The 14,058-nt window shown below is 65.2% G+C and overlaps 4 protein-coding genes across 4 annotated transcripts in view; 1 reads left to right on the top strand and 3 right to left on the bottom strand.

Moving 5' to 3' along the window:
• The window catches only part of F751_3542 (Protein YOP1), a gene marked incomplete at both ends in the record, with an annotated part of 2,199 nt that extends 1,312 nt beyond the window's left edge, over positions 1-887 (bottom strand). Inside the window, 3 exons of the mRNA XM_011403455.1 lie at positions 102-278; positions 445-658; positions 826-887. Of these exons, the coding sequence (XP_011401757.1) occupies positions 102-278; positions 445-658; positions 826-887 (453 nt within the window). The remainder of the gene's footprint in view (positions 1-101; positions 279-444; positions 659-825) is intronic.
• Positions 888-2,082: 1,195 nt separating this feature from the next.
• On the top strand, positions 2,083-8,866 carry F751_3540 (putative methyltransferase TARBP1; the record flags this gene model as incomplete). The annotated part of the gene is made up of 13 exons (XM_011403453.1): positions 2,083-2,235; positions 2,392-2,538; positions 2,738-3,460; positions 3,521-3,808; positions 4,038-4,388; positions 4,555-5,438; positions 5,715-6,258; positions 6,445-7,113; positions 7,360-7,491; positions 7,632-7,969; positions 8,172-8,275; positions 8,462-8,514; positions 8,672-8,866. 13 exons carry the CDS (start codon positions 2,083-2,085, stop codon positions 8,864-8,866), a joined length of 4,581 nt encoding a protein of 1,526 aa, XP_011401755.1.
• On the bottom strand, positions 7,354-7,626 carry F751_3541 (hypothetical protein; the record flags this gene model as incomplete). Its single annotated transcript, XM_011403454.1, has 1 exon — positions 7,354-7,626. One exon carries the CDS (start codon positions 7,624-7,626, stop codon positions 7,354-7,356), a length of 273 nt encoding a protein of 90 aa, XP_011401756.1.
• A 281-nt stretch (positions 8,867-9,147) lies between the features above and the next one.
• Positions 9,148-13,474, bottom strand: F751_3539 (Poly(A) polymerase I; the record flags this gene model as incomplete). The annotated part of the gene is made up of 11 exons (XM_011403452.1): positions 9,148-9,275; positions 9,409-9,619; positions 9,816-9,903; positions 10,533-10,771; positions 11,003-11,218; positions 11,515-11,637; positions 11,812-12,019; positions 12,251-12,618; positions 12,880-12,977; positions 13,130-13,322; positions 13,463-13,474. 11 exons carry the CDS (start codon positions 13,472-13,474, stop codon positions 9,148-9,150), a joined length of 1,884 nt encoding a protein of 627 aa, XP_011401754.1.
• Between the last annotated feature and the right edge of the window lie 584 nt (positions 13,475-14,058).

Below are 14,058 nucleotides of genomic sequence, written 5' to 3'. Positions count from 1 at the left end.
CAGGTCGTCAGTGATGTGCACAGCACTCCATTTCTGCCCGGGTCACGAGGGTGCAAGGAATTCTCGACGCTGAGGTCCATGACCAGCATGGATACACGCACCTTGAGTGCCGAGGAGCTCTTGGTGCTGGTTGCCTTGGTCTTCTTGTCCTGGCCCGCCTGTACCTCTGACAGCAGGAACTTCTCGGCAAAGGGGGTGAGGGCGGGCAGCTCCTTCGCCTTGCTCGCTGCCGCGATGATGACGGGGCGCACGACGATATCGTACACGAGGGTTGCGCCCTGGAACATCAGATGAGGATGCACAACTCAAGATGGTGTTGGAAGGGGAACAAGAGCCTCAGCAACCACTCCACATCAGGGAGAGGGTCCCAGCCGGACTTGCCGATCCCTGCAGGCTGCAACAATGATGATGGACTTGACCAGCAGGCCGCTCTTCAGTGCTCACCTTGAACTGTGGGTGGGACAGCCATGCGACGAGCACCAGCCTGAAGATATTGTACAGCGGCACCCAGTAGAGAACGACATAGAGGGGCCTCTCAATCAGCTGCAGGGTGCAGACCACCACCCAGTATGTCAGCCACTGCTTGTCGTCAGCATCATTGGGGGACTCGATGGCCAGGAAGGAATTGTAGGTGGGGTATACCATGCCAATGATGAAGCTGCGTCGGGGCAGAGGGGAAAATGGGAGGTGGCTTCAAAGTATGGAAAGGGTTGGAGCACCAACTCACACAGAAAAGGAAGCGGGTGCGAGGGCGGGACTCCGCTGGTGGGCAATCGGCTGATCAGGAACCGAATGACGAACCCGATACAAATTCATCTCGCTCACGTTGCGAGGGCGATGATCTTCCCCGGAGTGGGGAAGAGCTTCAAGAGGAGCCTGAAGACCATCCCTGCTTGTGTTGGACGTGGGTCAAAGGGACCGCTCGCTGCGGAGTTGGTGATTAGTCGGAAACCGGAAGCGAACTCTGCTGATGTAATGTAAGGCTCAGTAGTATTACGGTCGGTAACTTCCAACTTCCACGCAGCAGCAGCTCACCGAGAGAAGCCATGGCATCATGGCTACCTCCCCCCACCATGGGTCACATGATGTTTACCCTCGCGCGCGCGCTCAGGAATACTGCAGTGATGCCAGTGGCACCATCTGAAACCTGATGCTGCGTGGAACTCGAGTGTAAGCTGAGAAATCAAGATATATATGCTGTTCAGTACGACAAAGGAGTTTGGCGTCCGATATCGTCACGCCATGGCGACCCCAGCAGGACTTGACGACGAATCAGAACTTGACGCTGACCTTAAAACAACGATCAATGAGCTCGAAAAAATGGGCCACGGATCCTCATTCATAGAATTGGCTCAATGGGCAGCATGCTCACTGCGGACGCTGCCTGGTGCCAGAGGGCTAGCTCGAATCATCCTGCAGGAGCCCCATCCCAGCTCTTCGTTCCTGTGGACATGTGCCGCAGCCTTGACCACCGTGAGACAACCAGAAGGGTGCATGCGCACCGCCTGGATGCGCATCCTGGGCGGCGGGTCCTCACCTTGGGATGAGTCCCAGCAGCTTGCGCTGTGCCAGGCGGCGGCAGGAAGTCTGGACCCCACCACAGCTGGGAGTCTGCTCACATGCATCCTCCAAGGCTCACACGAGGTGGCGAGCATCTGCCTTCCCCTGAGGATACGGCTGGCAGGGTCTCTGCTCCAGTCGGGCTCTGCCGGCATCGGTGACCGTGAGGCAGGGCCAGCACTTGCCATCGCAGAGGCTGTGCTGAGTCAGCGTGACACTGCCGCCTGCCGGGCCCTGGCCCAGGCACTGTTCCCAGCCCTGCTACAGTCCGGCCAGGCACGGCGCACAGCGGCATGGCTCGAGTCAGCGTGCAGGTGACAAGAGGGCCAGGGCAACTTTGGGACGTTTGGTTGTGGGTGGAAGTGTGAAAAGGATTGCAAGAAACTTGCTGGCATATTCTCCGTGGAGCCAGGGAGGGGCACTGTGCACATGTATTTCAAGGATTCATTGCAGCAGCAAGAGCTGCGTTTGCCTCTTTGGCACAGGCACCTCCTGAAGGGCCAGCAAGCATGGGACCGACAGATGGCCCTGGCCTTGCTGGTCCAGTTTGCCCGTGACGTACAGCCCAGTCTAGAGCGGTCCGGCACAGAGCAGACAGAGGGCCTGGCTGAGCTGAGCCTCTTGGTGGTCGCCATCCGAGACTGCTTGGTGCATGGAGCTGGGTCGGATGTTGGGGTGGGACCATGCTTGTTGGCTCGAGAGGGTAACCATAGTATAGTGTGGTTGGCTGAGAGACCTTGTCATGAAATCAGGGAAGAGAAAACTCTTCTGCACATCCATAGGAGAGAATACCAGCAAGGCTCACCATTTCCCCTCCCCCTCCGTTGTCAGTGTGACCCTGAGCCTGTCAACAGGAAGCGGGCCCTGCACATCCTCACAGAGCTTGGACCCTGTGAGCTGGGAATGAGTCAGCAGGAGTGGAATGTGTTTTCAAAGCTCCTAGGAGTGTCAGAGGAGTACTCCCTGCACCTCTTCCAGGTGAGGCGTGCCGCTTGAGCAACCAGGGATGTACACATGCCTGCAGCAGGACCGCTCCTCACCATCGGCCATCTGGACTCGGCTTTTGTGAAGGGATTCTACGCCCTCCCTCCCCATGCTCGATTCAATGCCATCCTCTTGTGTCGGATCCACTCACTGTCTCATCCCCAATACCCTCCGCACCCAACCCCCTCACCAGGAGGGCTGGGGGAGTGTGGACGCACTGCATCGCCCCAGGTCAGGTCCCGAGCCCTCCCCCGCCACCCCACCCTGCCTCCTCCCCTTTGACTGGATGGCGGTGCTGTGGGGGCGCGGCTTCGCCCAGCCCAACCAGTCTGCGGGGCGGCAGGCCGTGCTTTCCTTCTTTGCCCGCGCCTGGGACCCGCCCTCCCTCTGCTCCGTGCCCGCTGCCTGGGCCGCCGGCGTGCTGGTCCCCGCCGTCGGGGCCCCGCACATGGCCAAGGGGCGGGATGCGGGTCGCGTCAGGGAGGGAAGCGCGGCGTGGGCCGAGGCGTGGGGCCAGGCCGCCGGGCGCGGCGCCGTGGCGCGATTCGTGCATGCCTCCCTCCGCGACGTGGCGAATACGGACCTGCCCCGCTCGGCGGTGGCCGCCGCCGCCGCCATGGCCCTGGCTGCGGTCCGGGGTATGCAGCAGCGAGGAGTCTCAGCCGACCAGCAACAGCACCGCCAGGGCGGGGATTATTCTTCAGAGAGCAATACGGGAGAGGACCTCGCGGCGTGTGCCAACACGTTGGAGGCCACCACGCTGCAATCAGACATGGACAAGGTGGAGCTGCTGGGCACCTGCGCTGACGTGGCGCACGCTCTGCGTGGCCAGGGCACCGGCCGCTTTGCGTTGGACACCTGGGTGGCCATGCTGGGCGCCGCCGGCGCGCTGTGCGCGCTGCGCTCCGGCGAGGCGGTGCTGGCCGCGGGCCGCTGGCTGGGCGCCGCGCCGGCCCAGCTCTTCTGGCCCGGGGAGCGGCTGGCCGTCCCCGCCGCCGCCCTGCTGAGGGGTAGGCACGGCCAGGCCGTGCCTCCCAGCCGCCGCGTCGCCGAGCTGGCGAATGCGTGGCTGGCCGGCGCGGCCTGGAGTTCCACGGCCGGCAAGGACCTGGCGGCCGAGGCCAGGATCCTGGCCACCCTGGCGCTGCTGGTGCCTGACGCCGGCATGGCCCTTGAGCCATTGGATGCAGCCCTGGCCTCTGCTGGGGCCCCTCCCAGTGTCTCAGGCTCTCGAATGTGGCAGCTGCTGGCCGCTACCTTTCAGGTGAGCTGCTGCTCCTGCACAGGAGGGGTTTGAGTGACATGGAGATGAGTCTCTGACTCAGACTGATTGAGTTGAGAACGGGGTTCCATTGCCGGCGTGGGCTGGGTGCCAGGCATGGGCCACACTACCCCGCGCAACGCTCGTGCTGCGTTTCCTCCTGGCGTGCCCTGCAATGGCTGTTTACACCTCACCCAACCCTGTGCCCCTTCTCCAACCATGTGCTCGCCAGGCCTGCCCACCCGACCCAGGCGGCGAGAGTCCCCGGAGTCTACATGCCTGGGCCCGGCAGGCCGCCCGCCGCTGCCTGACTTTGGCGGTGCAGGAGCCCCTGGATGCTGGTGTGCTGCTCTGTCAGGGGGAGGAAAGCAAGAAAGATGCCAGCGGCTGGCTCGCACGGCTGCAGTGCACCATGCCGGCGCTGCAGCTCCTCCCCGAAGTGGAGGCGCCGGCCGACCGCACCGCCTGCCTGCAGCTGCTGCTGCGCACGCGCCACGACCTGATGAAGTCGCTCGGTGATACTCAAGCTGACGCGGAGATGGGCATTGCGCAAGCGAGCACGCTGGATGCCCTGCTCGCGCTGGTCACGAGTTGAGAACGGGGTTCCATTGCCGGCGTGGGCTGGGTGCCAGGCATGGGCCACACCACCCCGCGCAACGCTCGTGCTGCGTTTCCTCCTGGCGTGCCCTGCAATGGCTGTTTACACCTCACCCAACCCTGTGCCCCTTCTCCAACCATGTGCTCGCCAGGCCTGCCCACCCGACCCAGGCGGCGAGAGTCCCCGGAGTCTACATGCCTGGGCCCGGCAGGCCGCCCGCCGCTGCCTGACTTTGGCGGTGCAGGAGCCCCTGGATGCTGGTGTGCTGCTCTGTCAGGGGGAGGAAAGCAAGAAAGATGCCAGCGGCTGGCTCGCACGGCTGCAGTGCACCATGCCGGCGCTGCAGCTCCTCCCCGAAGTGGAGGCGCCGGCCGACCGCACCGCCTGCCTGCAGCTGCTGCTGCGCACGCGCCACGACCTGATGAAGTCGCTCGGTGATACTCAAGCTGACGCGGAGATGGGCATTGCGCAAGCGAGCACGCTGGATGCCCTGCTCGCGCTGGTCACGTTGAGCGTCGTCCTTCCCCCCTCCTCCGCCTGCCTGGAGGCCCTGATGCGGGTAACCCAGGTGTCCCTCCCCGAGTCCGCCCCCGGCCGGGACCCCGACGGCTGGAGGGCACGCGCTGCACCCCTTTCCACCTCCCAGCGCAGCGTGCTCAGCGCATGGCGCGCCGCGGACGCCATGCTGTCGTCCTCCGGACAGGCAGACCGGAGCGCGGCGGCCTGGGCACCCCCAGACTTGCTCACTCACACCCTCGCTGAGGCCGCAGCCGGGCTGGCGGCGGCGCCAGACCCCCAAGTCCTGCCTCTGCTGCGCATAGCCAGGGCATTGCTGCCGCTGGCGCTGGCTGGCAAGGCAGCGCCCTTGTGCCCGGAGTCCGAGGGTGCCTGCCACCTGCTGCCCTTGGTGTCGGCCCTAGCCCAGGGCGGCTTCAAGGCGCTGCGCCGGAGCTCGCGGAGGAAGACGGGACTGACGGCGGCGCTGGTGTCCACCTGCCTCCACCCAGACCTCTTTGACGTTGGCCGGTACCCCGGGTGAGGCCTGGTTGCGGGATTCGATGGGCCCCTTGCGAGACGCAGATGAGGGACCATTGGCTGTGCGCTGCATCACACTGCGGCCCGGCCCGGCCTGTCCAGGATCCCACTGGGAAGGGGGGGGTTTGAGCCGAAGCTGCCGGCCTGGGTCTGCCTGGCGGGAGCCGTGGGGACTGACTCATCACGACGCTACCTTTGTCTGCATAGCCAGTGCACACAGGTGCATACTTATTCTCCAGCCCTCCCCCATCCCCTTCCACCCAACCCCTTCCGCAGGGTGGCATGCTTGCACGACCCCGCCACCGGCCCAGTCCACCACTTGATCACACAACTGCTGGCAGCGGGGCGCCGCTCCTGCCGGATGGCCAGCCTCACGGCCCTCCAGCTCGCGGGCTGCTGGTCCCTGCACCCAGCCTCAGCTGCCCACTACACCGACACGCTGCGCGAGCTGTGCCTGTATGGCTTCGCGGACGACGCCACGGCGCTCAATGGCGCCGACGACGCCGTGGTCGACCCAGAGACCCTGCTGGACCTGGCGGCGGTGCGGGCGCCGCCAGATGGCACGCTGGCCGAAGCACATGCCGCCACGGAGCTCGCGCCGCGCGTGGCCACGCTGTGCCTGCTCCACGCCTGGGTGCAGCAGGCGCAGCAATTGGGGGAGGATAAGCTGGCGGCGGACTCCCGCCGCGCGGGGCATGCGGCCTGGGCGCAGCTCCTCCACCTGGCGCTCCACGACCCGGAGCTGTCCTCGCCCAAGTACCAATTCAAGGGGACGACGCACCGGCGAAAGGCGAGTGCTGGTGGGGGGATGGAGTTTGGGGTCATGTTGAGGGCACATTGGCATGAGGACAGGGAGGGAGCTCTGCCAGGCTGAATCTCACACCGGGGGTCTCCATTGCTTGGCTGGGGTCTTGTATCAATCCTGTCGCATTCATGCATTGCTGGCTTCAATCTCCCATGTCATGAGCAAAACCAACCCCACCCCCCCTCCCAAACCATACACCAGGTGCGGCTGTGGCAGGCCCTGGCTGTGCTCTGCCCCCTCATCGTGGCGCAAAGTGGGGACCCGGCGCTGCTCGAGGAGGCACTGGACCAGGTCATGTCGGCGCTGACGGTGACCAAAGCATCCACAGTGAAGCAGTACCAGGAGGTGGTGGCAGTGGTACTGCTGCGGGCCACGCCCGATGCCCCCACCGCACTGCGCGCGAGGGTGCTTTCTTTGCTGTGTGACTGCCGCACCAGCAAGCGGGACGACCTGCCCTCCCTCATCCTCATCGCCAGCCAGTTCCTGCTCCTGGAAGCCCGGCCCTTGAGGGAAAGTGCTGAGCCTGGCCCTGGTTTAGCAGCAGCTGCACCGCCTGGACCAAGCCTAGGGCATAGCAGCGCAGGGGCTGCACCCCAAGCAACGGCTCTGGCCCGGGAGGTGGTCCCCGCCATTGTGCCCTGGGCACTGAGCCACGTTCACCCCGTGCGGACCTTTGCCCAGCTCGCCCTCTGGCGGCTGCTGGAGACCTTTCCCCAGGTGGTAAACGGCGACCCTGCCCTCGTCACCATGCTCGGCTTCTTTTCCTCCAACACCGACGTGCAGCGGCTGAGGACCGCCCTCGGCCTGGGGCAGGACCTGGATTCATTCGACCCTGAGAGGGCAACCTGTCCGGCCGGTGTCCTGTACAAGGTGATCTATGAGTGGGTCAGAGAGCGGAGGTTCGGTGGGATTTCTTGCCCAGGGGCTCGGACTGCGGGGGAGGGTGATGAGTTGGTTTGGGTTGTGTAACATTTGAAGTGGTTCTTCGTCGAGAGACAGGCTGTGGCACGCTGGATCATGTTGGGGGCTGGCATCGAGTAGAAATTGTCCAGCAACCAAGCCAGACTCCTTCCAACGCATCCCAAACTCCCTTGAACACTCTCTGTCCCCTCACAGGGAGTAGCCCTGGCCGGGCGCTCCGATGAGCTTTCCACCTTCGAGGGGGCTCTGGAACCCCTGGTGGACGCGATTGCTGGCTTCCTCGTGGCCGAGCGGCTCAAGCTGCGGATCGACATGAAGGATCGGCTGGTAGGCAGCTGTTCCAAAAGTGCATGCTTCATGGAGGAGCAGGGGTGGGGATGCGTGCGTGATTGGCGGGTGTGGCACTGGCGGGATGCCCAAATCAGCAGTGCCAGAACCCCACCCTCCATCCAAAATGCTCATGGCAGGAGGCCTCGGTGCATGAAGAGTACTCCAGAGCCAGTGCCGGCAGGCCGTGCATCCAGCCCAGCCAGCCCCCACCAGCCCCCTCCCGGTCTGCTGCCCAGCGCAAGATCACCCCCGCCGGCCAGTCCGTAGTGGTGGAGGACCCCTGGGCTGCCACCCTGGGCTTCGCGCCCCTGGCACAGGGATCCCTGGACGACTTCGAGGCCAATGAGCTGGCGCCAGCGCTGCGCGAGGCGGGCAGGGCGGGCGCTGCACCGCGCCAGCGACTCATCGTGGTGGCCAGCCTGGTGGACAAGCTGCCCAACCTGGCCGGCCTGGCTCGCACCTGCGAGGTGTTCAGGTGGGGGGGGGCATGGGTGTGGTGGGGCGATTTGTATATGGAACGGAGCCCCTGGACACTCGAGGGGTGGTCAGAAGATCACAGTGTGCGCAGACCCTGGCCGAGCGCAAGCTCATGTGCAGAGGCTTGATGTTCCTTTCACGAGGTTGGGAAGCCTCCCCGCCTACTCGCCAAGCCAGGTCCACGCTTGCCACCTCCGCAGGGCGACGGCACTCGTGGTGGCAGATGCCAGCATCGTGAGCGAGCCGCAGTTCCAGTCCATCAGTGTCTCCGCAAACCTTTGGATGCCCATCCAGGAGGTGCCAGGTGGGCTGGGTGCTGATCGTGTTCATGCATGTGGAGTACGACGTGCTCAAACGTGGAGGTGGGTATCCTCAGAGATCCAGGACGTTTGAGGAGTCTCTGCCTAAGCCAGAAGCACAGATCAGCAAGACACGGCCAGACAATCTGTGACAACCTGGGTAGTCATTCCTCGCGCCACACACGACGCAGAAGTGGAGCTCGCGCCGTGGTTGCAGGAAAAGGCGGCGCAGGGTTGGACCTTAGTGGGTCTGGAGCAAACCCCAGACTCCGTCAGCACAAAGGTGTCTTTGGCTCAAGGGTGTGGGTAGGTGCAGTGAAAGGCGCTGCCTGGGAGCCTGAGCATTGGTTGTGCCATTCCCTCAACCCGCCTTGCCTCCCCACCTCCTTGTCCCTTGGCAGGACTTTGTGTGGCCGGAGAAGACGGTGCTGGTGCTGGGACGCGAGAAGGAGGGCATCCCAGCGCACCTGCTGGCCCGGCTGCAGGCCACGGTGGAGATCCCGCAGCTGGGCCTCATCCGATCCCTAAACGTGCACGTGTCGGGCGCCATCGCTGCATACGAGTTTACAAGGCAGGGTCTGGCGGGCAGGGCCTGAGTGCAGCGAGGCCAGGGCGCCGGAAGGGAGACAGGATTTGGAGACAGGCGCATTCATCGACTGCGCATGAGGAGGGAAGTGCGGGGGTGCATGCCTCAGCAGATGTGCGAGCATGTGACAGGCATCCACATGAGATTGGGGTGTGGACAGCAGTGCAAACAGGTCGTGACTCGACGACCGCTGGGCACTGGGGCCATCAGCAGGACACTTGCAGATGGACGAGAAGGACACAGAAGGGCGTAGGCGATGCCTTGCTCGCAGTCGCCGGGGTGGAGCTAGAGTTACATGTGCATGGGGGACAGCCCGCCCCCAGAGGGGTCATGCTCATACCGCAGCTTCTTCTGTAGCGTGCCCACGCCGGGGACGTCGCAGGCCAGCCCCCGCTTGGAGCGATGCCGCTTCTCGATGCCTGCTGCAGACGTGGGGCGAGCGAGCAGTGCATGGGGCATTGTCAACTGCGAGTACCTGTTTCAGGACACATAGTCTGGGACAGCCACCTTTGCCGGCTGCAGTGAATAGGCAGGCTCCCTGTCTTGACTCACCCTTCACGCGGGCGGAGGCGCCAAGGGGGGACAAGCTCCTGATCCCAAATGCGTGGGCCCCCCTTCCAGCCAGCCTCCGGCCGCAGCTCGAGATGGCTGCGCCTGGATGGGCTGGGGCGCTGCCAGCAGTGGCGCTCTTCAACAGCACAGCATCGCCCTGGAAGTCAGAGTAGGCGATGCATTCCGCGCGCGCCAGGGAGGCCTCCGGTATCTGCCACATGGTATGAAGGGTGTGGCTGGGGTGGAGAGACCTAGATGGCTGGGTACTGTGGCCAGCAGATCACCTCCACAGAGCCCCCGCAACGACCAGGAGGTGCATTTGCAAGACCAGCTTCTCAGTGCAGTGCTTCATCAGTGCAACCCCCGCAAAGCTGTTGGCGCTCCAGAGCCCCAGCACAATGACGCACCGTGTAAACCGCCCAGTTGCCCTGTCCGTGTCTTTCCAAAAGGTGCTGCTCCAAGAGGGAAAACATGACCATGTCGAAGAGGTACTTCCTGTGTGGGGGCAGGACTGGAGTGTGAGGCCTTCAGCCTCAACACCGAGGGCAGCTTCCCAGGAAAGGCACTCCCCAGCGAAGTCGCCCTTCCAAGCACCTCTCGAAGACATTGCATGCATCGGCACGCCGCGCACCTGGGCCCGGAGGCATTCCCCTCCAAGACTCGGGAGCGCAGGGAGTGATGGAGGCAGGGTCCGTTACCACACCATCCCAGCGCATGCCGGAGCACCAGGCTTCCCATGACGCGCAGATCCTCCTGTGAGTGTGACAGGGTATCCTCTCGGCCACTACAGCGTCGCAGCACCTCCTCGCAGCTGGCCTCCATGCCGTCCAACTCGCAAGCGGCATCCGGGCTGCAGGCCGTGGCTGCCCAGTCCCCGCCCCACATTGAAGTGTATCTATCAATGAATGGTATGGGGATTGGCAGGCTGGACATTGGGACGTCAAGGAGCTTCTTCACGGATCGTGGAAGTCCAGAGGTCTTTCCCAGCAGGACACGCACAGCACTCGGGGGTTCGAAAAGCATCCAACGACAGCTGCTGGTACCCCCCTCGTTGACTTCTTTCCGGGGCAGGTGGTCAGCGTGATAGTTACAGGGAAGGTGGGGGTGCATCCATGCCCCCCGACACCTCGTCGCCCGGGCCGTGACCAGTCTTGGCGGCGTCCCGCCGGCCATCCCCTGCCTCGTCAGGCTGCTCAACCCCCTGCCTGTCCATGCCGCACGCCTCCAGCCAGCCAGCCTCCGGGTCCCGCAGCACGTCCACAACCTGTCGCGCCACCGCATCCAGGTCCTCGGCGCCACGCTTCCCCCTGCGCCTCTCCCCCGCCCCCCAAGACAGCTCGTCCCAGCACCGCAGCAGCACTGCCTCGGCCGAGTCCAGGGCCATGCGAGGGCAGGGTGACCCCGCCACCACAGGTGTGGCCGGGGGGGCGGTGGCCCGGGCCGCCTCGCCCAGGCAGGCGCGCGCGGAGCGCAGCTCATGCAAGAAGTCGGCGTGGCGCAGCCCGCCGCTGGGCCCCGCCTCGTCGCCGCCGGGCCGCCGCCGCGCGGCGCGCCGCGCGCGCCAGCTGGCCGAGCGCCTGCTCCTCCGCGGCACGGCGGCTTCTTCGCCGGGGTTCTGTGAGGATGAGGCCTCCGGGTCGTGCAGCCGGCGCAGGCCCGGCGCCATCAGCCCAGCCATGAGTGTCGCGGTCCACGCCACCACCGACAGCGGCCGGAGGGGGGACGCATGCCGGTCCAGGACCTCGGCCATTCGGAAGAGGAGAGGGGAGGGGCGCTTGCTGCGCCGCCGGTCCCGCGGCGCGCCGCAAGCCTGGGGTGGGGTGGGTCGTACGGGTGTTCAGGCTGGAAGTGAGCTGCAAGAGGAGTGTGGGGAGCAAGGGGCAAGACCACGCCGGGGCCGGCAGAGCGTTGCTTGCACACCCCAGCCTGCCAGCCCATTAGCCCACCAGCCCGCGCCCACAAAACTGCAGTGGTGGCCTCCATCCGCCCACGTCCCTCTCCTCGTGGCAGCGCACGCATCCAAGACCCGAGCACTCCTCAGTGCAAGCTCCTGTTCCTCCTTCCAAGCACTCTTCCCCCTCCATAACCCCACCCCCCCCAGCCCACCGCCAGGTGCGCCGCGACCTGGGGCAGCACCACGTCCATGGCGTGGTAGCGCCACATGAGGTCCAGTGAGCTGGCGGCCGAGCCGTAGGCCAGCATGGCGTGGATCTCCATCTGCACCCGGGCCTGCGCAGGTTTTAAATGGAGCGGGGGTGTCGGCCACACAGTGTGGTGGGATGTGAGATGCAGAGCGCGGCCACCTGGTCGTGCGCACGTCGCACCGAGGCGGCCCCGCCTCCTCGGTCCCAGCGGCGGGGAGTGGCACAGGCGCTCGTCCGCCCCCCAGCCCGCGCGCCCCACCAAGTTCAGGCCGGCCATCTGGTGCACGCCCTGGACGAGAGCGCGGCGCGTGCCGGCCTCCAGCGCAAGCCCGGCTCGGGCCGCGAGGCGCAGCGCGCGCAGCATGCGCGCGGGGTCCGTCTGGAAGGACGGCGCGGCGGGGCCGATGGTGCGCAGCACCCGGTTCCTGCAGTCCTGTAGGCCCCCCACATAGTCGTACAGCGTGCGGCTGCGGGGCGTTTTGACAGGGGGGGAGGGGGCTGACGAGGCTTCATGGGGAGGGCTGACTAGGCATTGGGTGGACGGCAGAGCCTGGTACTCCCAGTGCCCAACCCACGCCGACCGGCCAGGTCGCTTGCGGGAAAGCATTACCAGCAGGAGAGCATCACCATCATCACCAGCAGGAGGAATACCTTCAACCTGAGCAGTCTCCTACCAACCACCCACCCTGCCCTCACACCTGAATGGCTCGTACAGCAGCCCATTGACGGTGAAGTCGCGCTGGATGGCGTTATCCCGCCGCGCCTGCGACCACGACGGCTGGGGGAGCAGGAAGTTGTCGGGGGCCGGATCCTGGGCCCCCTCCCCCGGCCCGCCGTCCCTCAGGAGGCGGTGCGCGCGGCGCCGCTCCGCCGCCGCCACGGCGTCGTGGGTCAGGGCCCCACCGGCGCCGAGCGCCGCAGCCCTCGCGGCGGCGTCCGGCGGCAGGCCCACCCCCGCGGTGGTGGTGCCGAAGGAGGACACCTCCAGGGTCAGGGGTCCCGTCGGAACGTGGCAGATGGGGAAGGCGCGGCCCACGATCATGGCGCGCTTGAACAGCCTCCGCACCTGTTCGTGGCGAGCGAGGGGCGTGGATCGTGGGGAGGGAGGTCATGGAGAAAAAACGTGGTGGCGGCGCAGCAGTTGCTGAGCAAGTGGTGCAGGAGGGTCGAGAAAGTGATCAGGAGAGGTTTGGATGGTTGGCATGGGAGTGAATGATGTCTTCCTCTCCAGGGGTAGTGCTTCCATGAGGGGGGGGGGGAAGCGTTTCAACGCTCTCCCATGCCAGCCCCAACTCAGGCCAGCCAACAACCCCCCCAACACGCATACCTCCTTTGTCGTGGCAGTGGTCAGGATGTCGGTGTCCTTGGGCGTGCCTCCCAGCAGCACGTCACGAATGGCACCCCCGACCAAGTATGTGTCATGACCTGCCGAGTAGGGGAAAGAGATCGGTAACTTGGTCAACCTTCATCGCTACAGATGGGTGCAGCAGGACATGGGCCCTCTGTGAAGGTCCAGGCACCTGGTGCCCGTCGTGCACAGGGTTTGGCCGTGCCGGCCTGGGACACGCCAGCCTCACCCGCGAGCCTGAGCCTCAGCAGGACCTTCCAGACGTGGCTGTTGATGGCACTGTCCTGCAAGTCGTGCTCCCCGTCCTGCAGCGCTATGGGGGCCAGGGAGACGGCGGCTCGCAGGTCTACCAGATCATCCAGGGATATGGTGCGGGTCTTCCCCCGACCCCTCCTGCTGAAGCCCGGGCGCCGCTCCGGATCCTCCCAGGGTTTAGGAGGGGTGTCGGGGTCCAGAACTGGGGTGACCGCGTTACCGTTGCTTCCCTCCTCCCCAGAGGCTGCCGAGTTCCAGGGGAGCCCATGCTGGTCAGGGATTTTTGAGGGGGGGGCGCCATTCTCACCGCTGCGACCATCTGGGTCACCACCCAAAACGGAGGCTGCAAGGGTTTCTGGGGCCTCGACGCCCTCTGCCAGAGCCTCCAGGCGATGCTCAAGGCGTGATAGTGGGATCGGGGACGGTGCAGGGTCCTTCTCGGCCTCAACTACCGCCGAGGCATGCCGGTGGGTGGGGCGTGCCGGCACCGCCGTGAAAGGGCGGTTCCTGATACACTGCCGCGCCAAGGACAGCAGGCTCCTGGCACACTTGGGAACATTTGACATGCGGTGACCGCCGCCTCAACAAGACTGTGCGGCGCTGTGACTGGCCATTCAACGAGACACGCTCGCCAGCGACGCAGTGGGTGGTGCACCTGCTATCGATACCAAGCTAGACAGCAATAGTCGGGAATGCATGCATTGTTCTGACATGGACAGACAATATCTCTGCGCTCCAGAGATGCTCACTCTCCTGCTTTGCAGCACAGGACGCCATCAAAGGGTGCCCAAACATGTCTGGGGCGCATGAACTCTTTCTTTCTTGGCGCGCTGTCCCCAATTGCGATCAGTTGTCCAGGGAGGCAGGCACCCCCCCCCCCCCCCCCCCCCCCCCCCGCCCCCC

The sequence above is a fragment of the Auxenochlorella protothecoides genome, assembly GCF_000733215.1.
Source record: "Auxenochlorella protothecoides strain 0710 unplaced genomic scaffold scaffold37, whole genome shotgun sequence".
Lineage (NCBI taxonomy): Eukaryota > Viridiplantae > Chlorophyta > Trebouxiophyceae > Chlorellales > Chlorellaceae > Auxenochlorella > Auxenochlorella protothecoides.
The sequence above is the reverse complement of the archived record's forward strand: the minus strand, read 5'-3'. Positions and strand labels throughout refer to the sequence as shown.